The following is a 19,439-nucleotide window of genomic DNA, read 5'->3' as shown; positions in this document are numbered from 1 at the left end:
AGTCAGTCTTCTTGTACTTAAGTCGGCATTGTGCCTTTTGTATTTTTGTCCGATGCAATTTCTGTGTTTCATCGTCAGTAAGAAGGTCAGAGGACACAGTAAACCTGAAGTGAAGCATCGGAATCTATAACTAGTGACACAGGAATGGTTCATACAAAGTCAGCAAGAAGAGTCATTCTTCTAGTACTTAAGTCGGCAATGTGCCTTTTGTATTTAATTCAGGTGCTATTTCTGTGTTTCATCGTCAATAAGAAGGTCAGAGGACACAGTAAACCTGAAGTGAAGCATCGGAATCTATAACTAGTGTCACAGGAATTGCTCCAAACGTAGTCAGTAAGAAGAGTCAGTCCTCTTGTACTTAAGTCGGCATTGTGCCCTTTCTATTTCATTCCGATACAATTTCAGTGTTTCATCGTCAATACGAGGGTCCAGGGGTTACATTAAAGCTGAAGTGAAGCATCGGAATCTGTAACTAGTGTCACAGGAATGGTTCAAAACTTAGTCAGTAAGAAGAGTCAATCTTCTTGTATTTAAGTCGGCATTCTGCCTTTTGTATCCAATTCCGATTCAATTTCTGTGTTTCATCGTTAATAAATGGTCAGAGGGAAACAGTAAACCTGAAGTGAAGCATCGGAATCTATAACTAGTGTCACAGGAATGGATCAAGGTATAGTCAGTAAGAAGAGTGAGTCTTCTTGTACTTAAGTCGACATTGTGCCTTTTCTATTTAATTCCGATGCAATTTCTGTTTTTCATCGTCAATAAGAAGGTCAGAAGGATACAGTAAACCTGACGTGAAACATCGGAATCTCTAACTAGTGTCACAGGAATGGTTCAAAACATAGACAGTAGGAAGAGTCAGCCTTCTTGTACTCAAGTCGGCATTGTGCCTTTTCTATTAAATTCCGATGCAATTTCAGGGTTTCATCGCCAATAAGAGGGTCCAAGGGATACAGTAAACTTGACGTGAAGCATCGGAATCTATAACTAATGTCACAGGATTCGTTCAAAACATAGACAGTAGGAAGAGTCAGTCTTCCTGTACTTAAGTCGGCATTGTGCCTTTTGTATTTCCTTCCGATGCACTATCTGTGTTTCATCGTTGATATGAAGGTCAAAGGGATACAGTAAACCTGAAGTGAAACATCGGAATCTAGAACTTTTGTCACAGGAAAAGGTTCAAAACATAGACAGTAAGAAGGGTCCGTCTTCTTGTACTTAAGTATTCATTGTGCCTTTTGTATTTAATTCCGATGCAATTTCTGTGTTTCATCGTCAATGAGAGGCACCAAGGGATACAGAAAACCTGAAGTGAAGCATCGGAATCTATAACTAGTGTCACAGGTTTGGTTCATACAAAGTCAGTAAGAAGAGTCAGTCTTCTAGTACTTAAGTCGGCAATGTGCCTTTTGTATTTAATTGCGATGCTATTTCAGTGTTTCTTCGTCAATAAGAGGGTCCAAGCGATACAGTAAAGCTGAAGTGAAGCATCGGAATCTGTAACTAGTGTCACAGGAATGGTACAAAACATAGTCAGTAAAAAGAGTGAATCTTGTTGTATTTAAGTCAGCATTGTGCCTTTTGTATTCAATTCCTTATCAATTTCTGTGTTTCATCGTCAATAAGATGGTCAGAGGGATACAGTAAACCTGAAGTGAAGCATCGGAATCTAGAACTTATGTCACAGGAATGGTTCAAAACATAGACAGTAAGAAGGGTCCGTCTTCTTGTACTTAAGTATTCATTGTGCCTTTTGTATTTAATCCCGATGCAATTTCTGTGTTCCATCGTCAATAAGAAGGACCAAGGTATACAGTAAACCTGAAGTGAAGCATCGGAATCTGTAACTACTGTCACAGGAATGGTTCAAAGCATAGACAGTAAGAAGGGTCCGTCTTCTTGTACTTAAGTATTCATTGTGCCTTTTGTATTTAATCCCGATGCAATTTCTGTGTTCCATCGTCAATAAGAAGGACCAAGGTATACAGTAAACCTGAAGTAAAGCATCGGAATCTATAACTAGTGTCACAGGAATGGTTCAAAACAGAGACAGTAGGAAGAGTCAGACTTCTTGTACTTAAGTCGGCATCGTGCCTTTTCTATTTAATTCCGATGCAATTTCTGTGTTTCGTTGCCAATAAGAAGGTCCAAATGATACAGTAAACCTGAAGTGAAGCATCGGAATCTATAACTAGTGTCATAGGAATGGTTCATACAAAGTCACTAGGAAGAGTCAGTCTTGTAGTACTTAAGTCGGCAATGTGCCTTTTCTATTTAATTCCGATACAATTTCAGTGTTTCATCGTCAATAACAGGGTCCAGGGGATACAGTAAAGCTGAAGTGAAGCATCGGAATCTGTAACTACTGTCACAGGAATGGTTCAAAGCATAGACAGTAAGAAGGGTCAGTCTTCTTGTACTTAAGTTGGCATTGTGCCTTTTGTATTTAATTCCGAAGCAATATCTGTGTTTCATCGTTGATGTGAAAGTCAGAGGGATACAGTAAACCTGAAGTAAAGCGTCGGAATCTAGAACTTTTGTCACAGGAATGGTTAAAACATAGACAGTAAGAAGGGTCCGTCACCTTGTACTTAAGTATTCATTGTGCCTTTTGTATTTAATTCCGATGCAATTTCTGTCTGTCATCGTCAATAAGAAGGACCAAGGGATACATTAAAGCTGAAGTGAAGCATCGGAATCTGTAACTAGTGTCACAGGAATGGTTCAAACCATAGACAGTAAAAAGGGTCCGTCTTCTAGTACTTAAGTATTCATTGTGCCTTTTGTATTTAATTCCGATGCAATTTCTGTGTTTCATCGTCAAAAAGGTCAGAGTCTTCAGTAAACCTGAAGTGAAGCATCTGAATCTATAAGTAGTGTTACAGGAATGGTTCAAAACATAGACAGTAGGAGGAGTCAGTCTTCTTGTACTTAATTCGGCATTGTGCCTTTTGTATTTAATTCCGATGCTTTATCTGTGTTTCATCGCTAATAAGAAGGTGAGAGGGATACAGTAAACCTGAAGTGAATCATCGGAATCTACAACTAGTGTCGCAGGAATGGTTCAAATCATAGTCTGTAAGAAGAAACAGTCTTCTTGTACCTAACTCGGCATTGTGCCTTTTGTATTTAATTCCGATGTAGTTTCTGTGTTTCATCGTCAATAAGAAGGTCCAAGGGATACAGTAAACCTGAAGTGAAGCATCGGAATCTATAACTAGTGTCACAAGAATGGCTCAAAACACAGTCAGTAAGAAGAGTCAGTCTTCTTGTACTTAACTCGGCATTGTGCCTTTTGTATTTAATTCCGATCTAGTTTCTGTGTTACATCGTCAATAAGAAGGTTCAAGGGATACAGTTAACCTGAAGTGAAGCATCGGAATCTATAACTCGTGTCACAGGAATGGATCAAGATATGGTCAGTAAGAAGAGTATGTCTTCTTGTACTTAAGTCGACATTGTGCCTTTTCTATTTAATTCCGATGCATTTTCTGTGTTTCATCGTCAAAAAGAAGGTCAGAGGGATACAGTAAACCTGAAGTGAAGCATCGGAATCTATAAGTAGTGTCACAGGAATGGTTCAAAACATACAAAGTAGGAAGAGACAGTCTTCTTGTACTTAAGTCGGCATTGTGCTTTTTCTATTTAATTCCGATGCAATTTCTGTGTTTCGTCGCCAATAAGAAGGTCCAAGGGATACAGTAAACCTGACGTGAAGCATCGGAATCTATAACTAAAGTCACAGGATTCGTTCAAAACATAGACAGTAGGAAGAGTCAGTCTTCTTGTACTTAAGGTGGCATTGTGCCCTTTGTATTTAATTCCGAAGCAATATCAGTGTTTCATCGTTGATGTGAAGGTCAGAGGGGTACAGTAAAACTGAAGTGAAGCATTGGAATCTAGAACTTTTGTCACAGGAATGGTTCAAATCATAGACAGTAAGTAGGGTTCGTCTTCTTGTACTTAAGTATTCATTGTGCCTTTTGTATTTAATTCCGATGCAATTTCTGTTTTTCATTGTCAATAAGAAGGACCAAGGGATACAGTAAACCTGAAGTGAAGCATCGGAATCTATAACTAGTGCCACATGAATGGTTCATACAGAGTCAGTAAGAAGAGTCAGTCTTCTAGTACTTAAGTCGGCTATGTGCCATATGTATTTAGTTCCGATGCAATTTCTGTGTTTCATCGTAAATAAGAAGGTCCTAGGGATACAGGAAACCTGAAGTGAAGCATCGGAATCTTTAACTAGTGTCACAGCAATGGATCAAGATATAGTCAGTAAGAAGAGTCAGTCATCTTGTACTTAAGTCGGCAATGTGCCTTCTGTATTTAATTCAGATGCTATTTCTGTGTTTCATCGTCAATAAGAGGGTCCAAGGGATACAGTAAAGCTGAAGTGAAGCTTCGGAATCTATAACTAGTGTCACAGGAATGGTTCAAAACATAGTCAGTAAGAAGGGTCAGTCTTCTTGTATTTAAGTCGGCCTTGTGGCTTTTGTACTCAATTCCGATTCAATTTCTGTGTTTCATCGTCAATAAGATGGTCAGAGGGATACAGTATACCTGAAGTGAACCATCGGAACCTAGAACTTTTGTCACAGGAATGGTTCAAAACATAGACAGTAAGAAGGGACCGTCTTCTTGTACTTAAGTATTCATTGTGCCTTTTGTATTTAATTCCGATGCAATTTCTGTCTTTCATCGTCAATTAGAAGGACCAAGGGATACAGTAAACCTGAAGTGAAGCATCGGAATCTATAACTAGTGACACAGGAATGGTTCATACAAAGTCAGCAAGAAGAGTCATTCTTCTAGTACTTAAGTCGGCAATGTGCCTTTTGTATTTAATTCAGGTGCTATTTCTGTGTTTCATCGTCAATAAGAAGGTCAGAGGACACAGTAAACCTGAAGTGAAGCATCGGAATCTATAACTAGTGTCACAGGAATTGCTCCAAATATAGTCAGTAAGAAGAGTCAGTCATCTTGTACTTAAGTCGGCATTGTGCCCTTTCTATTTCATTCCGATACAATTTCAGTGTTTCATCGTCAATACGAGGGTCCAGGGGATACATTAAAGCTGAAGGGAAGCATCGGAATCTGTAACTAGTGTCACAGGAATGGTTCAAAACATAGACAGTAAGAAGAGTCAATCTTCTTGTACTTAAGTCGGCATTGTGCCCTTTTCAATTTAATTCCAATGCAATTACTGTGTTTTATCGTCAATACGAAGGTCAGAGGGATACAGTAAACCTGAAATGAAGCATCGGAATCTATAACTAGTGTCACAGGAATGTCTCCAAACATAGTCAGTAAGAAGAGTCAGTCTTCTTGTACTTAAGTCGGCATTGTGCCTTTTGTATTTAATTCCGATGCAATTTCAGTGTTTCATCGACTATAAGAGGGTCCAAGGGATAAAGTAAAGCTGAAGTGAAGCATCGGAATCTAGAACCTTTGTCACAGGAATGGTTCAAAACATAGACAGTATGAAGGGTCCGTCTTCTTGTACTTAAGTATTCATTGTGCCTTTTGTATTTAATTCCGATGCAATTTCTGTGTTTCATCGTCAAAAAGAAGGTCAGAGGGATACAGTAAACAAGAAGTGAAGCATCGGAATCTATAAGTAGTGTCACAGGAATGGTTCAAAACATAGACAGTAGGAGGAGTCAGTCTTCTTGTACTTAAGTAGGCATTGTGCCCTTTTCAATTTAATTCCAATGCAATTACTGTGTTTTATGGTCAATACGAAGGTCAGAGGGATACAGTAAACCTGAAATGAAGCATCGGAATCTATAACTAGTGTCACAGGAATGTCTCCAAACATAGTCAGTAAGAAGAGTCAGTCTTCTTGTACTTAAGTCGGCATTGTGCCTTTTGTATTTAATTCCGATGCAATTTCAGTGTTTCATCGCTAATAAGAAGGTGAGAGGGATACAGTAAACATGAAGTGAATCATCGGAATCTACAACTAGTGTCGCAGGAATGGTTCAAATCATAGTTAGTAAGAAGAAGTCTTCTTGTACCTAACTCGGCATTGTGCCTTTTGTATTTAATTCCGATCTAGTTTCTGTGTTACATCGTCAATAAGAAGGTCCAAGGGATACAGTTAACCTGAAGTGAAGCATCGGAATCTATAACTGGTGTCACAGGAATGGATCAAGATATGGTCAGTAAGAAGAGTCTGTCTTCTTGTACTTAAGTCGACATTGTGCCTTTTCTATTTAATTCCGATGCATTTTCTGTGTTTCATCGTCAAAAAGAAGGTCAGAGGGGTACAGTAAAACTGAAGTGAAGCGTCGGAATCTAGAACTTTTGTCACAGGAATGGTTCAAATCATAGACAGTAAGTAGGGTTCGTCTTCTTGTACTTAAGTATTCATTGTGCCTTTTGTATTTAATTCCGATGCAATTTCTGTTTTTCATTGTCAATAAGAAGGACCAAGGGATACAGTAAACCTGAAGTGAAGCATCGGAATCTATAACTAGTGCCACATGAATGGTTCATACAGAGTCAGTAAGAAGAGTCAGTCTTCTAGTACTTCAGTCGGCAATGTGCCATATGTATTTAGTTCCGATGCTATTTCTGTGTTTCATCGTAAATAAGAAGCTCCTAGGGATACAGCAAACCTGAAGTGAAGCATCGGAATCTTTAACTAGTGTCACAGCAATGGATCAAGATATAGTCAGTAAGAAGAGTCAGTCATCTTGTACTTAAGTCGGCAATGTGCCTTCTGTATTTAATTCAGATGCTATTTCTGTGTTTCATCGTCAATAAGAGGGTCCAAGGGATACAGTAAAGCTGAAGTGAAGCATCGGAATCTATAACTAGTGTCACAGGAATGGTTCAAAACATAGTCAGTAAGAAGGGTCAGTCTTCTTGTATTTAAGTCGTCCTTGTGGCTTTTGTACTCAATTCCGATTCAAATTCTGTGTTTCATCGTCAATAAGATGGTCAGAGGGATACAGTATACCTGAAGTGAACCATCGGAATCTAGAACTTTTGTCACAGGAATGGTTCAAAACATAGACAGTAAGGAGGGACCGTCTTCTTGTACTTAAGAATTCATTGTGCCTATCGTATTTAATTCCGATGCAATTTCTGTGTTTCATCGTCAATAAGAAGGACCAAGGTATACAGTAAACCAGAAGTATAGCATCGGAATCTATAACTAGTGTCACAGGAATGGTTCAAATCATAGTCAGTAAGAAGAGTCAGTCTTCTTGTACTTAAGTCGGCATTGTTCCTTTTGTATTTAATTCCGGTGGAATTTCTGTGTTTCATCGTCAAAAAGAAGGTCAGAGGGATACAGGAAACCTGAAGTGAAGCATCGGAATCCATAACTAGAGTCACAGGAATGGTTCAAAACATAGACAGTAGGAAGAGTCAGTCTTCTTGTACTTAAGTTGGCATTGTGCCTTTTGTGTTTAAATCCGATGCACTATCTGTGTTTCATCTTCAATAAGAAGGTTCAAGGGATACAGTAAACCTGAAATGTTGCATCGGAATCTATAACTAGTGTCACAGGAATGGTTCAAAACATTGTGCCTTTTGTATTTAATTCCGATGCAATTTCTGTGTTTCGTCGTCAATAAGAAGGTACAAGGGATACAGTAACCCCGAAGTGAAGCATCGGAATCTATAACTAGCGTCACAGGAATGGTTCAAAACATAGACAGTAAGAAGAGTCAGTCTTCTTCTACTTAAGTCGGCATTTAGACTTTTGTATTTAATACCGATGTAGTTTCTGTGTTTCATGGTCAATAAGAAGGTCCAAGGGATACAGTAAATCTGAAGTGAAGCATCGGATTCTATAACTACTGTCACAGGAATGGATCAAGATATAGTCAGTAAGAAGAGTCAGTCTTCTTGCACTTAAGTCGGCATTGTGCCTATTGTATTTAATTCCGATGCAATTTCTGTGTTTCATCGTCAATAAGAAGGTCCTAGGGATACAGTAAACCTGAAGTGAAGCATCGGAATCTATAGCTAGTGTCACATGAATGGTTCAAAACATAGTCAGTAAGAAGAGTCAGTCTTCTTGTACTTAAGTCGGCATTGTGCCTTTTGTATTTAATTCCCATGCCATTTCTGTGTTTCATCATCAATACGGAGGTCTGAGGGATACAGTAAACCAGAAGTGAAGCATCGGAATCTATAACTAGTGTCACAGGAATGGTTCAAATCATAGTCAGTAAGAAGAGTCAGTCTTCTTGTACTTAAGTCGGCATTGTTCCTTTTGTATTTAATTCCGATGCAATTTCTGTGTTTCGTCGTCAATAAGAAGGTACAAGGGATACAGTAACCCCGAAGTGAAGCATCGGAATCTATAACTAGCGTCACAGGAATGGTTCAAAACATAGACAGTAAGAAGAGTCAGTCTTCTTCTACCTAAGTCGGCATTTAGACTTTTGTATTTAATACCGATGTAGTTTCTGTGTTTCATGGTCAATAAGAAGGTCCAAGGGATACAGTAAATCTGAAGTGAAGCATCGGAATCTATAACTACTGTCACAGGAATGGATCAAGATATAGTCAGTAAGAAGAGTCAGTCTTCTTGCACTTAAGTCGGCATTGTGCCTATTGTATTTAATTCCGATGCAATTTCTGTGTTTCATCGTCAATAAATGGTCAGAGGGATACAGTAAACCTGAAGTGAAGCATCGGAATCTATAACTAGTGTCACAGGAATGGTTCAAAACATAGACAGTAAGAAGAGTCAATCTTCTTGTACTTAAGTCGGCATTGTGCCCTTTTCAATTTAATTCCAATGCAATTACTGTGTTTTATCGTCAATACGAAGGTCAGAGCGATACAGTAAACCTGAAGTGAAGCATCGGAAAGTATAAGTAGTGTCACAGGAATGGTTCAAAACATAGACAGTAGGAGGAGTCAGTCTTCTTGTACTTAAGTCGGCATTGTGCCCTTTTCAATTTAATTCCAATGCAATTACTGTGTTTTATCGTCAATACGAAGGTCAGAGGGATACAGTAAACCTGAAATGAAGCATCGGAATCTATAACTAGTGTCACAGGATTGTCTCCAAACATAGTCAGTAAGAAGAGTCAGTCTTCTTGTACTTAAGTATTCATTGTGCTTTTTGTATTTAATTCCGATGCAATTTCTGTGTTTCATCGTCAAAAAGAAGGTCAGAGGGATACAGTAAACCTGAAGTGAAGCATCGGAATCTATAAGTAGTGTCACAGGAATGGTTCAAAACATAGACAGTAGGAAGAGTCAGTCTTCTTGTACTTAATTCGGCATTGTGCCTTTTGTATTTAATTCCGATGCAATATCTGTGTTTCATCGCTAATAAGAAGGTGAGAGGGATACAGTAAACATGAAGTGAATCATCGGAATCTACAACTAGTGTCGCAGGAATGGTTCATATCATAGTCAGTAAGAAGAAACAGTCTTCTTGTACCTAACTCGGCATTGTGCCTTTTGTATTTAATTCCGATCTAGTTTCTGTGTTACATCGTCAATAAGAAGGTCCAAGGGATACAGTTAACCTGAAGTGAAGCATCGGAATCTATAACTGGTGTCACAGGAATGGATCAAGATATGGTCAGTAAGAAGAGTCTGTCTTCTTGTACTTAAGTATTCATTGTGCCTTTTGTATTTAATTCCGATGCAATTTCTGTTTTTCATTGTCAATAAGAAGGACCAAGTGATACAGTAAACCTGAAGTGAAGCATCGGAATCTATAACTAGTGCCACATGAATGGTTCATACAGAGTCAGTAAGAAGAGTCAGTCTTCTAGTACTTAAGTCGGCAATGTGCTATATGTATTTAGTTCCGATGCAATTTCTGTGTTTCATCGTAAATAAGAAGGTCCTAGGGATACAGCAAACCTGAAGTGAAGCATCGGAATCTATAACTAGTGTCACAGCAATGGATCAAGATATAGTCAGTAAGAAGAGTCAGTCATCTTGTACTTAAGTCGGCAATGTGCCTTCTGTATTTAATTCAGATGCTATTTCTGTGTTTCATCGTCAATAAGAGGGTCCAAGGGAAACAGTAAAGCTGAAGTGAAGCTTCGGAATCTATAACTAGTGTCACAGGAATGGTTCAAAACATAGTCAGTAAGAAGGGTCAGTCTTCTTGTATTTAAGTCGGCCTTGTGGCTTTTGTACTCAATTCCGATTCAATTTCTGTGTTTCATCGTCAATAAGAAGGACCAAGGGATACAGTAAACCTGAAGTGAAGCATCGGAATCTATAACTAGTGACACAGGAATGGTTCATACAAAGTCAGCAAGAAGAGTCATTCTTCTAGTACTTAAGTCGGCAATGTGCCTTTTGTATTTAATTCAGGTGCTATTTCTGTGTTTCATCGTCAATAAGAAGGTCAGAGGACACAGTAAACCTGAAGTGAAGCATCGGAATCTATAACTAGTGTCACAGGAATTGCTCCAAATATAGTCAGTAAGAAGAGTCAGTCTTCTTGTACTTAAGTCGGCATTGTGCCCTTTCTATTTCATTCCGATACAATTTCAGTGTTTCATCGTCAATACGAGGGTCCAGGGGATACATTAAAGCTGAAGGGAAGCATCGGAATCTGTAACTAGTGTCACAGGAATGGTTCAAAACTTAGTCAGTAAGAAGAGTCAATCTTCTTGTATTTAAGTCGGCATTGTGCCTTTTGTATCCAATTCCGATTCAATTTCTGTGTTTCATCGTCAATAAATGGTCAGAGGGATACAGTAAACCTGAAGTGAAGCATCGGAATCTATAACTAGTGTCACAGGAATGGTTCAAAACATAGACAGTAAGAAGAGTCAATCTTCTTGTACTTAAGTCGGCATTGTGCCCTTTTCAATTTAATTCCAATGCAATTACTGTGTTTTATCGTCAATACGAAGGTCAGAGGGATACAGTAAACCTGAAATGAAGCATCGGAATCTATAACTAGTGTCACAGGAATGTCTCCAAACATAGTCAGTAAGAAGAGTCAGTCTTCTTGTACTTAAGTCGGCATTGTGCCTTTTGTATTTAATTCCGATGCAATTTCAGTGTTTCATCGACTATAAGAGGGTCCAAGGGATACAGTAAAGCTGAAGTGAAGCATCGGAATCTAGAACCTTTGTCACAGGAATGGTTCAAAACATAACTAGTGCCACATGAATGGTTCATACAGAGTCAGTAAGAAGAGTCAGTCTTCTAGTACTTAAGTCGGCAATGTGCCATATGTATTTAGTTCCGATGCAATTTCTGTGTTTCATCGTAAATAAGAAGGTCCTAGGGATACAGCAAACCTGAAGTGAAGCATCGGAATCTTTAACTCTTTGATGCACAGATTTTATGTTTAATTAATTTTTTAATAAAACATGCATTTTCTATGTCTGGTGGGGTTGCTAATAAAGGAAAACATGAATTAAAATTTTTTATTGTATTGATTTTGGTTTTAGATGGTGGTATATATAATATACCACCATGCCACTTAGGGCCGTACCTAAAGTTTTTGAGATATCTTGGTTTGTGCTTGTAACTCACCTTTAAATTCTACTCTAAGCAGTAATAATTAGTATAATTAATGTAAAATAATTTTATTTCTGGCAATTGGTCATTTACAATACAAAATCAAATTACAAACCTTACAAATAAAATATGTTTCTTATTCCTTTTTGTGAAAATCTTGAAAGCACCTTTTTGTTTTGCTAAGGCACAAAGGCACTTTGCATTCAGCGCACATCCAGAAAGTGCGCACTTGCTTCTTTTTTGTACTGCATTTCGCACAACGTCTGGCGGTAGTACGCTCTGGCTGGTGGGATGAATTGTCGAGACGCTGGCGTGAGGAAACATATGGCTTGTTTTTCTTTACGTGGACTTGACTCTAATGAAGTCTAGATGGCCTCAATGGTGTTTTCTGGGTTACTAAGCTTTGCAGGATACTCATCCTGAAGACTTTGGCAGTCATTTTTTCTCTATCGCCTAGTTCCTTCCAAATTATATAGCTGTTGACGATACTGACATCAAGCAGGTGAAAGAATATTCGGTGCCACCACTTTTTACTTCTCCGGCTTATTTCATATGATTTTTTCAGTTGGTCGAACTTGTCGACATTGTTCATGTGTGCATTGTAATCCATCACTGCTTGAGGACAAGGTAGCTCTATGCGTGAACCATCTCTTTCACGGCGAGTCACTGTAGTAACTTCAGGACTGTGAAAATTTGAAAGGAGATGAACAGCTCTCTTATCTTTCCACTTCAAGTAGAGGATGCCACAGTTGCTGACCCTCCAGTCAAATTCACCTCTGCTTAATTCTTTGTCTGTTTTTAATTTGGGTAAATGTTTCCTTGTTGGTTGAACTGTCCCACAGGCATATATGTTTCTCTGCTGTAAACCAGCCAACAAGTTATAGCTATTGAAATAGTTGTCGAAATAAAGATAATGGCCTTTATTTACGAGTTCAGAGGACAAACTCAGCACTACATGCTCCCCAAGGCCTGTTTGCACTGTGTCACCTACTTTTCCGGTGTAAATATCAAATTTCAAGTTGTAAGAGGTCTTGTCACACAGCATCCACACTTTGTAACCACGCTTTATGGGTTTATCTCTCATGTATTGTTTCATACTGTTGCGGCCTTTGAATTTGATCATTGACTCATCAATTGCTAGGTGTTTGCTGGGTTGGTAACACTTGGAAAAAGATTCAGATAGTATCTTGATCACTGGTCGCAGCTTGTACAGTTTGTCATAACCTGGGTGTCCTTTTTCTGGATGCAATGTGTTATCATTCAGATGAATGTTCCTCAGTAACCATCCAAACCGATTTACTGCCATCAGAGATGCAATATAACGATCATGAAGTTCTGGGGCACTAGACCAGTAGTCTCTGTATGCTGGCATACGCTTTATACCCATCAAAATGTTGATTCCCAGGAAAGTTCGTATTTCATTGTCAGTTGTTGGAGTGAAAGACTTGCCAGATTGCGTCGCATATAAATTTGTTTGGAAAACGATTAGCTGAACTAGCTCTTTTGGAAATATTTTTTCGAATATATCGATAGGTTCTGGATCATCAATGTCCCTAATAAAAGCACTTGGTCCTGATTCACTGTCGAACTGCATTCCTGAGGTAGCATTGAATTGTTGTCCCCAAGTTGGCGCTGTGTCAGCAGCGCGTTTTGGCGGAGTGGACTCACTTTCTTCCTCGCTCTCTGAAACTTCGCCTTCAGACGACACAATAGCCTCCGCAACAATGCTTGCTTCATAATCAGATTCGTCATCTGTGGTGTCAACAGTGGAATCCTCGTCTGATGGAATTTCACACAATAATCGTTCGATTTCTTCATCTCGTAAGCCTCTTCTTGACATTTTCATTTTCAAACAACAGCCTGAATCCAAGTAAAGAATACGTAAGCAAAACAAAATGGAGAAAGAGCTAAAATAAGTCACAACACAATTAAAAACTAAACTTTGTAGCGGAGGATTTCGAATTTTATACTAGGAAACGAAATGCAATAGAATACTGCTACATGCACGGTGGTACAAATAATATACCACCAAAATAAATTGTATATAAATAACGGAAGATTGTGCATATGAATGTATACATGGGTTCATACCGTAGCTGTGACGTCCAAGATATGGAAAAAACACAGGCGCAACAAGAAATTCGTTATAAACCACTATTCACACGCAAAAACCATGCACAACTCAGCACGCAGCTTTCACAGTTGTAATCTATGCAATTCTTGGCGGGAACTGATTCCTTATAGGCAGTGAGTGCCATCTGTCTGATAAGTAGAGAACTAGGTGAGCATATTAGAGTGGTGGTCGTGCAGTTAAACCACTGTGCAAAGAGCCAAGAAAATTTTCAAAAGGTGGTATACTATGTATACCACCGTGCTCCAAAGAGTTAACTAGTATATAGTCAGTATATAGTCAGTAAGAAGAGTCAGTCATCTTGTACTTAAGTCGGCAATGTGCCTTCTGTATTTAATTCAGATGCTATTTCTGTGTTTCATCGTCAATAAGAGGGTCCAAGGGATACAGTAAAGCTGAAGTGAAGCATCGGAATCTATAACTAGTGTCACAGGAATGGTTCAAAACATAGTCAGTAAGAAGGGTCAGTCTTCTTGTATTTAAGTCGTCCTTGTGGCTTTTGTACTCAATTCCGATTCAAATTCTGTGTTTCATCGTCAATAAGATGCTCAGAGGGATACAGTATACCTGAAGTGAACCATCGGAATCTAGAACTTTTGTCACAGGAATGGTTCAAAACATAGACAGTAAGAAGGGACCGTCTTCTTGTACTTAAGAATTCATTGTGCCTATCGTATTTAATTCCGATGCAACTTCTGTGTTTCATCGTCAATAAGAAGGACCAAGGTATACAGTAAACCAAAAGTATAGCATCGGAATCTATAACTAGTGTCACAGGAATGGTTCAAATCATAGTCAGTAAGAAGAGTCAGTCTTCTTGTACTTAAGTCGGCATTGTTCCTTTTGTATTTAATTCCGGTGGAATTTCTGTGTTTCATCGTCAAAAAGAATGTCAGAGGGATACAGGAAACCTGAAGTGAAGCATCGGAATCCATAACTAGAGTCACAGGAATGGTTCAAAACTTAGACAGTAGGAAGAGTCAGTCTTCTTGTACTTAAGTTGGCATTGTGCCTTTTGTGTTTAAATCCGATGCACTATCTGTGTTTCATCTTCAATAAGAAGGTTCAAGGGATACAGTAAACCTGAAATGTTGCATCGGAATCTATAACTAGTGTCACAGGAATGTTTCAAAACATAGACTGTAGGAAGATTCAGTCTGCATGTACTAAAGTCGGCATTGTGCATTTTGTATTTATTTCCGATGCAATTTCTGTCTTTCATCGTCAATACGACGGTCAGAGAGATACAGTAAAGCTGAAGTGGAGCATCAGAATCTATAACTAGTGTCACAGGATTGGTCCAAAACATAGTCAGTAAGAAGAGTCAGTCTTCTTGTACTTAAGTCGGCATTGTGCCTTTTGTATTTAATTCCGATGCAATTTCTGTGTTTCGTCGTCAATAAGAAGGTACAAGGGATACAGTAACCCCGAAGTGAAGCATCGGAATCTATAACTAGCGTCACAGGAATGGTTCAAAACTTAGACAGTAAGAAGAGTCAGTCTTCTTCTACTTAAGTCGGCATTTAGACTTTTGTATTTAATACCGATGTAGTTTCTGTGTTTCATGGTCAATAAGAAGGTCCAAGGGATACAGTAAATCTGAAGTGAAGCATCGGAATCTATAACTACTGTCACAGGAATGGATCAAGATATAGTCAGTAAGAAGAGTCAGTCTTCTTGCACTTACGTCGGCATTGTGCCTATTGTATTTAATTCCGATGCAATTTCTGTGTTTCATCGTCAATAAGAAGGTCCTAGGGATACAGTAAACCTGAAGTGAAGCATCGGAATCTATAACTAGTGTCACATGAATGGTTCAAAACATAGTCAGTAAGAAGAGTCAGTCTTCTTGTACTTATGTCGGCATTGTGCCTTTTGTATTTAATTCCCATGCCATTTCTGTGTTTCATCATCAATACGGAGGTCTGAGGGATACAGTAAACCAGAAGTGAAGCATCGGAATCTATAACTAGTGTCACAGGAATGGTTCAAATCATAGTCAGTAAGAAGAGTCAGTCTTCTTGTACTTAAGTTGGCATTGTGCCCTTTGTATTTAATTCCGAAGCAATATCAGTGTTTCATCGTTGATGTGAAGGTCAGAGGGGTACAGTAAAACTGAAGTGAAGCATCGGAATCTAGAACTTTTGTCACAGGAATGGTTCAAATCATAGACAGTAAGTAGGGTTCGTCTTCTTGTACTTAAGTATTCATTGTGCCTTTTGTATTTAATTCCGATGCAATTTCTGTTTTTCATTGTCAATAAGAAGGACCAAGGGATACAGTAAACCTGAAGTGAAGCATCGGAATCTATAACTAGTGCCACATGAATGGTTCATACAGAGTCAGTAAGAAGAGTCAGTCTTCTAGTACTTAAGTCGGCAATGTGCCATATGTATTTAGTTCCGATGCAATTTCTGTGTTTCATCGTAAATAAGAAGGTCCTAGGGATACAGCAAACCTGAAGTGAAGCATCGGAATCTTTAACTAGTGTCACAGCAATGGATCAAGATATAGTCAGTAAGAAGAGTCAGTCATCTTGTACTTAAGTCGGCAATGTGCCTTCTGTATTTAATTCAGATGCTATTTCTGTGTTTCATCGTCAATAAGAGGGTCCAAGGGATACAGTAAAGCTGAAGTGAAGCTTCGGAATCTATAACTAGTGTCACAGGAATGGTTCAAAACATAGTCAGTAAGAAGGGTCAGTCTTCTTGTATTTAAGTCGGCCTTGTGGCTTTTGTACTCAATTCCGATTCAATTTCTGTGTTTCATCGTCAATAAGATGGTCAGAGGGATACAGTATACCTGAAGTGAACCATCGGAATCTAGAACTTTTGTCACAGGAATGGTTCAAAACATAGACAGTAAGAAGGGACCGTCTTCTTGTACTTAAGTATTCATTGTGCCTTTTGTATTTAATTCCGATGCAATATCTGTCTTTCATCGTCAATAAGAAGGACCAAGGGATACAGTAAACCTGAAGTGAAGCATCGGAATCTATAACTAGTGACACAGGAATGGTTCATACAAAGTCAGCAAGAAGAGTCATTCTTCTAGTACTTAAGTCGGCAATGTGCCTTTTGTATTTAATTCAGGTGCTATTTCTGTGTTTCATCGTCAATAAGAAGGTCAGAGGACACAGTAAACCTGAAGTGAAGCATCTGAATCTATAACTAGTGTCACAGGAATTGCTCCAAATATAGTCAGTAAGAAGAGTCAGTCTTCTTGTACTTAAGTCGGCATTGTGCCCTTTCTATTTAATTCCGATGCATTTTCTGTGTTTCATCGTCAAAAAGAAGGTCAGAGGGATAGAGTAAACCTGAAGTGAAGCATCGGAATCTATAAGTAGTGTCACAGGAATGGTTCAAAACATACAAAGTAGGAAGAGACAGTCTTCTTGTACTTAAGTCGGCATTGTGCTTTTTCTATTTAATTCCGATGCAATTTCTGTGTTTCGTCGCCAATAAGAAGGTCCAAGGGATACAGTAAACCTGACGTGAAGCATCGGAATCTATAACTAAAGTCACAGGATTCGTTCAAAACAAAGACAGTAGGAAGAGTCAGTCTTCTTGTATTTAAGTCGGCCTTGTGGCTTTTGTACTCAATTCCGATTCAATTTCTGTGTTTCATCGTCAATAAGATGGTCAGAGGGATACAGTATACCTGAAGTGAACCATCGGAATCTAGAACTTTTGTCACAGGAATGGTTCAAAACATAGACAGTAAGAAGGGACCGTCTTCTTGTACTTAAGAATTCATTGTGCCTATCGTATTTAATTCCGATGCAATTTCTGTGTTTCATCGTCAATAAGAAGCACCAAGGTATACAGTAAACCAGAAGTATAGCATCGGAATCTATAACTAGTGTCACAGGAATGGTTCAAATCATAGTCAGTAAGAAGAGTCAGTCTTCTTGTACTTAAGTCGGCATTGTTCCTTTTGTATTTAATTCCGGTGGAATTTCTGTGTTTCATCGTCAAAAAGAAGGTCAGAGGGATACAGGAAACCTGAAGTGAAGCATCGGAATCCATAACTAGAGTCACAGGAATGGTTCAAAACTTAGACAGTAGGAAGAGTCAGTCTTCTTGTACTTAAGTTGGCATTGTGCCTTTTGTGTTTAAATCCGATGCACTATCTGTGTTTCATCTTTAATAAGAAGGTTCAAGGGATACAGTAAACCTGAAATGTTGCATCGCAATCTATAACTAGTGTCACAGGAATGGTTCAAAACATAGACAGTAGGAAGATTCAGTCTGCATGTACTAAAGTCGGCATTGTGCATTTTGTATTTATTTCCGATGCAATTTCTGTCTTTCATCGTCAATACGACGGTCAGAGAGATACAGTAAAGCTGAAGTGGAGCATCAGAATCTATAACTAGTGTCACACGATTGGTCCAAAACATAGTCAGTAAGAAGAGTCAGTCTTCTTGTACTTAAGTCGGCATTGTGCCTTTTGTATTTAATTCCGATGCAATTTCTGTGTTTCGTCGTCAATAAGAAGGTACAAGGGATACAGTAACCCCGAAGTGAAGCATCGGAATCTATAACTAGCGTCACAGGAATGGTTCAAAACATAGACAGTAAGAAGAGTCAGTCTTCTTCTACTTAAGTCGGCATTTAGACTTTTGTATTTAATACCGATGTAGTTTCTGTGTTTCATTGTCAATAAGAAGGTCCAAGGGATACAGTAAATCTGAAGTGAAGCATCGGAATCTATAACTACTGTCACAGGAATGGATCAAGATATAGTCAGTAAGAAGAGTCAGTCTTCTTGCACTTAAGTCGGCATTGTGCCTATTGTATTTAATTCCGATGCAATTTCTGTGTTTCATCGTCAATAAGAAGGTCCTAGGGATACAGTAAACCTGAAGTGAAGCATCGGAATCTATAACTAGTGTCACATGAATGGTTCAAAACATAGTCAGTAAGAAGAGTCAGTCTTCTTGTACTTAAGTCGCCATTGTGCCTTTTGTATTTAATTCCCATGCCATTTCTGTGTTTCATCATCAATACGGAGGTCTGAGGGATACAGTGAACCAGAAGTGAAGCATCGGAATCTATAACTAGTGTCACAGGAATGGTTCAAATCATAGTCAGTAAGAAGAGTCAGTCTTCTTGTACTTAAGTCGGCATTGTTCCTTTTGTATTTAATTCCGATGCAATTTCTGTGTTTCGTCGTCAATAAGAAGGTACAAGGGATACAGTAACCCCGAAGTGAAGCATCGGAATCTATAACTAGCGTCACAGGAATGGTTCAAAACATAGACAGTAAGAAGAGTCAGTCTTCTTCTACCTAAGTCGGCATTTAGACTTTTGTATTTAATACCGATGTAGTTTCTGTGTTTCATGGTCAATAAGAAGGTCCAAGGGATACAGTAAATCTGAAGTGAAGCATCGGATTCTATAACTACTGTCACAGGAATGGATCAAGATATAGTCAGTAAGAAGAGTCAGTCTTCTTGCACTTAAGTCGGCATTGTGCCTATTGTATTTAATTCCGATGCAATTTCTGTGTTAAATCGTCAAAAAGAAGGTCAGAGGGATACAGTTAATCTGAAATGAAGCATCGAATCTATAACTAGTGTCACAGGAATGGTTCAAAAATAGACAGTAGGAAGAATCAGTCTACATGTACTTAAGTCGGCATTGGGCCTTTTGTATTTATATCCGATGCTATTTCTGTGTTTCGTCGTCAATAAGAGGGTCCATGGGATACAGTAAACCTGAAGTGAAGCATCGGAATCTATTACTATCGTCACAGGAATGGTTCAAAACATAGACAGCAAGAAGTGTCAGTCTTCTTGTACTTAGGTCGGCATTTAGACATTTGT

At 38.7% G+C, this 19,439-nt stretch overlaps 1 protein-coding gene across 1 annotated transcript; it reads right to left on the bottom strand.

Moving 5' to 3' along the window:
* Positions 1–12,469: 12,469 nt before the first annotated feature.
* On the bottom strand, positions 12,470–13,318 carry LOC124742941 (piggyBac transposable element-derived protein 4-like; the record flags this gene model as incomplete). The annotated part of the gene is made up of 1 exon (XM_047248831.1): positions 12,470–13,318. A coding segment is annotated over exon 1 (849 nt), but the record flags the coding sequence as incomplete, so codon positions are not given.
* Between the last annotated feature and the right edge of the window lie 6,121 nt (positions 13,319–19,439).

Source organism: Schistocerca piceifrons, unplaced genomic scaffold, assembly GCF_021461385.2.
Source record: "Schistocerca piceifrons isolate TAMUIC-IGC-003096 unplaced genomic scaffold, iqSchPice1.1 HiC_scaffold_2386, whole genome shotgun sequence".
NCBI classification, from domain to species: Eukaryota; Metazoa; Arthropoda; class Insecta; order Orthoptera; family Acrididae; genus Schistocerca; species Schistocerca piceifrons.
This window is presented reverse-complemented; position numbering and strand designations above follow the sequence as displayed.